At 38.0% G+C, this 6000-nt stretch overlaps 3 protein-coding genes across 3 annotated transcripts in view; 2 read left to right on the top strand and 1 right to left on the bottom strand.

Annotated features, from left to right (window-relative positions):
• LOC108844219 (uncharacterized) overlaps positions 1-652 on the top strand; it is a 2910-nt gene extending 2258 nt beyond the window's left edge. Inside the window, exon 8 of the mRNA XM_018617440.2 lies at positions 57-652. Within this exon, the coding sequence (XP_018472942.2) occupies positions 57-437 (381 nt within the window). The 3' untranslated portion in view covers positions 438-652. The remainder of the gene's footprint in view (positions 1-56) is intronic.
• A 785-nt stretch (positions 653-1437) lies between these two features.
• On the top strand, positions 1438-2977 carry LOC108843889 (uncharacterized). Its single transcript, XM_018617039.2, has one exon. It carries the CDS (start codon positions 1606-1608, stop codon positions 2671-2673), a length of 1068 nt encoding a protein of 355 aa, XP_018472541.1. The 5' UTR covers positions 1438-1605; the 3' UTR covers positions 2674-2977.
• A 140-nt stretch (positions 2978-3117) lies between these two features.
• LOC108843888 (flavonoid 3'-monooxygenase CYP75B137) lies at positions 3118-5871 on the bottom strand. Its single transcript, XM_018617038.2, has 2 exons — positions 4859-5871; positions 3118-3828 (listed from the first exon to the last, which is right to left on the bottom strand). Exons 1-2 carry the CDS (start codon positions 5783-5785, stop codon positions 3205-3207), a joined length of 1551 nt encoding a protein of 516 aa, XP_018472540.1. The 5' UTR covers positions 5786-5871; the 3' UTR covers positions 3118-3204.
• Between the last annotated feature and the right edge of the window lie 129 nt (positions 5872-6000).

Raw genomic sequence — 6000 nt, 5'->3', positions numbered from 1 at the left:
AACATCATGTTGTTGTTGTTGTTGTTGCACTAAAACATTATATTCATGTGTGTAAGCTGCACCTAAGGCGGGTAGGAGTAGAACCACGGCCTGAAGTGGTTAAGTCCATTTCGAAAGACGGTACAGATGGCACAGACAGTAATAGCCAGAGCAAGAAGAAAGCTGATGAGGACAAGGAAGACCGTAATACGCCTCAAGGCTTTGGAAGCTCATCTTCAGATCAGTCACCGTCATTGCCAGAAAGTTCCGGAAGCTCAAATGATCCACCTTTGCCGACAGACTCTATCCAGTTGCAGAGTTCGTCGATGGACAAACTCGTAGTAATGCAACTGATGATGACTGGTGAAGTTTATCAGTCTTGTGTGATTTTCACGTTGTGTTACTGTACATTGGTTTTGGTCCACGGTGGTTTCATCATCTCGAGACAGTCGGTTTAGTGGTTCTTTGTTATTTATTACTTCTTCTGCTGTTAAAATCTTTGTTTGTTTTCCTTTTAAGCTTGGCTCTCTTGATCTTTTTCGGTTTCTCTTGTATGTTGTGTAAGTTGACAGACGAAGCAAGAGTTCTGTGTTTCTTTGTATGTTTCAAGTAATTACACTTGAGAGAAAAGTTTGGTTGGTTTTGGGATTAAACCATTGTGGCTTTCTAGTAATTCCCGGTTTTGTTCTCTTTTCTTTTACTACCAGTCTACTACCGCGTGAACGGTGGCTGGTTGTTGATAACTTTATGTCGGAAACTATTATGTTATCTGGCCTTGACATATTTTTTCTCGAAAATAAAAGAAAAGAGAATGACTGAAGACTAGAAAGTGGCATTCCAAGCTTCGTGCTACTCTATGGAAGGAAAGAAATTCAAGACTTCACAACTCAGCTTGACTCCCTCTCCCGAGCACAGCGCAATCTTCTTTCCACCATCACATTTTTTGTTAACGTGGTTTGAAGTCTTTCAGTGATCTCCTTGTTTAAAAGTCAATTCTTTTGTTCCTTTGTAATGCCCGTATGTGGCCTGAGAGGGAAATGATCGGTAAGGCTCTCTTTCATAATATACTTAAGATTTCTTTTAAAAAAAAAGAAAAAAGTCTAGAAAGTATTTTTTATAAATAATTATTATTCAAATATACATATATATATTTTAAGCTTACAATTTGAAAAATATTGTCAATTTTTATTGTTTGAAATATTTGTGATTTTAGAAGATTTATTGTAATATTAATGTGTTTTGTTGTAAATATTGGATAAAATATAATAGTTTAATTTATTTTTGACTGGTCTTTAAGATATTTAATTTTACTTCAAATATTTTGAAGTCAACTAAAACCATCTAAAACTCATTAAATACATATAATTTCCAAAAAAAGAAAATACTAGAAGAACACATTTTCTAGATGTTTTTGTTCCGTATAGAACTTAAGGAAGAAACTGTAAACATATCGAAATATAGGGTTTTTGGTATTTATGTTTCTATTCAAAGTTCTTATGTTCGACTTCGGGCATAACAGTCTGAACTCGTCGGCAAAATCTAGACAAACCGAATTGTATAAACCCGATTCGGGTCAGGTACCGGTTTGATTTCAATCCTCTCTCCGTCAATTCCAACACTCCGGCGATGTTTTCTCGATTCGTCCAAAGAATCCGAATTTCGAAAACCCAAATCACGTCTCTCTACTCAACCAAACCTTTCACCACACTACTAAACCCTAAACCCCCAATCCGAGTCGCCGTCTTCTGGGACCTAGACAACAAACCACCCGCCTCCCACCCTCCCCACGACGCCGCCGTGAAGCTCCGAACCGCCGCGTCGTCCTTCGGCTCCGTGAAACTAATGGTGGCCTACGCGAACCGCCACGCCTTCAGCCACGTCCCCGCCCACGTCCGAGAAGAACGGAAAGAGCGAAAACTCCTTAACCAGCTGGAGAAAACCGGTTTAGCTAAACCGGCCGAGCCGTACTTCTGCGGCGTCTGCGACAGGAGATTCTACGCGAACGAGAAGCTCGTCGCTCATTTCCGCCAGATCCACGAGGCGGAGAATCAGAAGCGCGTGAGGCAGATAGAGTCGGCGAAGGGAGGGCAGAGAGTGAGGCTCGTGGCGAAGTACTCGATGAAGATGGACAAGTACAAGAGAGCTGCGAGGAACCTTTTGATTCCTAAGGAAGGTTATGGATTAGCTGAGGAGCTGACACGTGGCGGGTTTAGGGTGAAGATGGTGAGTGATAAGCCCGAGGCGGCGGATAGAGCGTTGAAGGAGCATATGGTGGATGTGATGGATAAGAGGGAGGCTGAGTGTTTGGTTCTGGTGTCTGATGATTCTGGTTTTGTTGATGTTTTGTGGGAGGCGAAGGATAGGTGTTTGAGGACGGTTGTGATTGGGGATTTGAGTGAAGGGAAGTTGAAGAGGGTGGCTGACGTGGCGTATTCGTGGAAGGAGGTTGTGATGGGGAAGGCGAAGAAGGAGGTTGAGAAGGTTGTTGGGAAGTGGAGGGATAGAGATGTGTTGAAGAAGTTGGAGTGGAGTTATGATCCTGTTTTGGACAAGGAGAGAGGCTTGTCTTGTTGTGGGGATTGGGATTATGGGTTTGATTCTGAGGATGATGATGAGGTTGAGATGGGAGATGGTGGTGATTGGTGGGAGATGGATGATGAAGATAGTGTTGGATCTTCAAGATCATGTCAATAAAGTCTATAGCATTGATTGTGCAGAGGAAGATAAATCAGTGGAAGCAGAAAGCTAAGTGGAAGAGATTGAAATATTCTTCACTGTAGTAAGCTCTCTTCAAAGTTTATGTTCTCTGAGATTCTATAGGCATTGATTCAATTTGATTTTCTAAACCATCGTTTGGTTAATATTGTTCACAAACTGTTTAGTCAGGATAGAGACCAAAATACAATGCATAAATAGTTTTGGATTCATAAAGTAGATTGAATTACTACAGAGTGTATATGCATCAAAGTCTCAAGCTAGTTTATTTTTAGTTTTGCTATTTTTTTTTTTTGAACATCTATTTATTTATTTTTTGAGGAAGAACTACACTGTCCACACCATGTAGATTATCCATGTTTATATTAAAGAATTTTGGACTGATGTGAAAATAATATCAAGGCATGTAAGTTAAACAAATGCTTCTAGTTCAATAATTTTGTTTATTTCTATAGATTATTTTTATTACAGAAAACATGCATGATGTTCGAGATACAACGATCTTAGCTTCTACAGATAAAGATTAGGATCAGACAACCTCGGAACGGGCACGGCAATTAGAGGGTTTTTGAGCTTCAAGACAATACCAAACTTGTCTTCCACATTAAACACATGGCCTTCCGGAAGCTTCCAATCGAAGGAATGTAACAGCGTGGCAAGAGTGTACTGAACCATCCTCTCGGCGAGTGCTACACCGGCGCAAATTCTCCGGCCAGATCCGAAGGGAAGAAAGCTATAGTCGGTTCCGTGGAAATCACAAGACTTCTTATCAAGAAACCTCTCCGGGCGAAACTCATTCGGATTTTCCCACACGTTTGGATCTCTCTGAATAGACCAAACATTGATGAAGATCTTAGTGTCTTTAGGGACGGTGTAACCGCTGACGACAGCAGTTTCAGCTGGACGGTGAGGGACTAACAAAGGAACGGTCGGGTAAAGCCTAAGTGTTTCTTTCATAATGGCTACTATGTAAGGAAGTTTAGTGATGTGTGATTCTTCAACAATGTTATCTCTTCCTACAACTTCGTCTAGCTCTTGTTGCGCTCTCTTCATCGCTGCTGGGTTCTTTATAAGCTCGGCCATTGCAAACTCTATCGTGTTTGTGGATGTATCAGTACCACCAATCACCAAATCCTTCGAATATACATACAGAATATAACAAACACATGAATCAAAATCATTCTCACAAGAACATATTATGAAACTATTAAGGGTAAATAACAATTACATTCTTACTTTATATACAGAGTGAATTGATTTAAAACTCAAAAAAATGATGAAATTAGCAAACTACCTATCATGTGACAAGTTTACTCTCTGTCAACTACGGTACTATGGTGTGGAATTTAGGGTATTCACTTAATAGGGTATAAGTTATGTATACAAATTTTATAGATATATATATTATAAAATACTAGGTGTTTTGTCCGTACATGCGGACCTAAACATATTATAGTTACTTATGATTATATATAATTCTAATTAAAAAATTATAACACAAATTATTTTTATTTTCATTTGAAAATTCTTATATCTTTATTATATATTTTTGTAAATTTATTTGTACATTATATTCATTATATAGAAATAAATATTAAAAGTCACTCAATATTCTTTTTTCAATTATATAGAATTAATTTTTTATTTGATTAATATTTAATTATATATTTATGTTTATAAATTTTTATTAATATTTTTTCAGATAACAACACAATATATATTATATTTTATTTTAACATATATTTTTTTAGATTCTGAATAATTCTTACTGTTACTAATTAAAATCAATTATTTAATCAAATAGATTTTAAATTCTTTTTTACTTTTAAGCTTATTTAATATTTTATTCATTAAGAATATAACGATATTAACCAGTCTAACTTTTAACGTGAGAGCTCTGTTGCTAAAAATCACTTCATAAATAATAGTATAAATAAATGTCGCAAAAAAACTAAATTTTTTTTTGTCGAATTTTTTTTCTTTCTGATTTTGTTATTGAAACTATCCCAAAATTAAATTCTAATTTCACATTAATTAATACTTGTCATAGAAATGTTTTTTTTACCTCCTTAATAAAATGTATTTGATTATGGGATTATTTTGACCTACTATTTTTATGATAAAAAAGTTTTTAGTGCTAAGTTATTTCTCAACAAGTAATTACCGCGAGTACGGCTTTGACATGGTTAACGGTAACGGGAACCTCTGAATTGGCTTCTTGGTCCTTTAGCTTCATCAACTGTTGCAAAAAGTCTTTGCACTCACCATCATCATTACTTCCTAGCTTTGGCATCTTCTCAATGGCTCCATCAAATATGGCATCGAGCTCACGAGCACACACTCGCATCTGCTTCACTAGCCCCTGGAGATCGAACCTTGCTAGCCACGGAAAGAAATCTGAAACGTTAGGCTCACCCAAAAGCCTAGTTATCTCGGAAACCACTACTTTAAACTCTGTTCCAACGCTCTCCATCTCCTCTGCTCTCACCGATCCTCCCCATAACATATTTATCGTTAGGTTCATCATCGTCACGAACAACTGATCACCAACGTTCACCGCTGATTTTTCTTGACCTTTCTCGTATAAAAACCTCGTCCTCTCTCGGATCTCCTTGCGCCTTAGCTCGTAGATAGAATCCAACGTTTTGCGGTTAAGTAGTTTGAGAACGCAAACTTTTCTAAGCATTCTCCACTCCGCACTGTATGGTAACCAAACAAGGTCGAGACCACCATAAGTAATGGCTCGTGCCGTGAGAGGGACGTCACGGTTTGAGAAATTGATGTCTTGTTCTTTCAAGATCTCTCGGGCTAGCGACGGAGTGTTGACCACGACGGCTAGTTTCGAGCCAAGGTGGAGTTTGAAGATGGGACCGTATTCTTGAGCGAGGTCTCTGAAGTAGGTGTGAAGGTTTGGTTTAAGAAACGGGAGGTTTCCGACGATAGGTAGCCCTCGTGGTCCAGGGGGCAGAGGTGGTTGCGGCGAGCGTTTGCGAAGTAACCAAAGAACCGTAATGATAGCAGTGAGAACGAGAACTGCGTAGGGAGGAACATTCATTGTGTTGTCGGTGAAGAGGTTTGAGATCCGAGACATGTTTTACAGCTGTTTGTAGAAACTTTTAGATTGACAAATGTTTGTTGTATAGTGTTTCTCTAAACGGTTGCAAAGCACATCATCATTTTAGCTTCAGTTTCCCATTATATAATACCAAGATATCATATAAAAACAAAATAATAGGAAAAACGTTTTTAAAATTTTTATTTGTGTGGACATCAGGAAAACCTATATCGAATGGAAGTGATACATAA

Source organism: Raphanus sativus, chromosome 3, assembly GCF_000801105.2.
Source record: "Raphanus sativus cultivar WK10039 chromosome 3, ASM80110v3, whole genome shotgun sequence".
NCBI classification, from domain to species: domain Eukaryota; kingdom Viridiplantae; phylum Streptophyta; class Magnoliopsida; order Brassicales; family Brassicaceae; genus Raphanus; species Raphanus sativus.
Note: the sequence above shows the minus strand (reverse complement) of the source record. Positions and strands in the feature narration are given on the sequence as shown.

Bases quoted from the DNA above. Each gene is read 5' to 3' on its own strand.
- LOC108843888 (XM_018617038.2), bottom strand. From the start codon at position 5,785: ATGTCTCGGATCTCAAACCTCTTCACCGACAACACAATGAATGTTCCT. The intron at 3,829-4,858 runs GTAATTACTTGT...GTATATTCGAAG, and splicing joins ATGTCAAAGCCGTACTCGCG to GATTTGGTGATTGGTGGTAC.
- LOC108843889 (XM_018617039.2), top strand. From the start codon at position 1,606: ATGTTTTCTCGATTCGTCCAAAGAATCCGAATTTCGAAAACCCAAATC.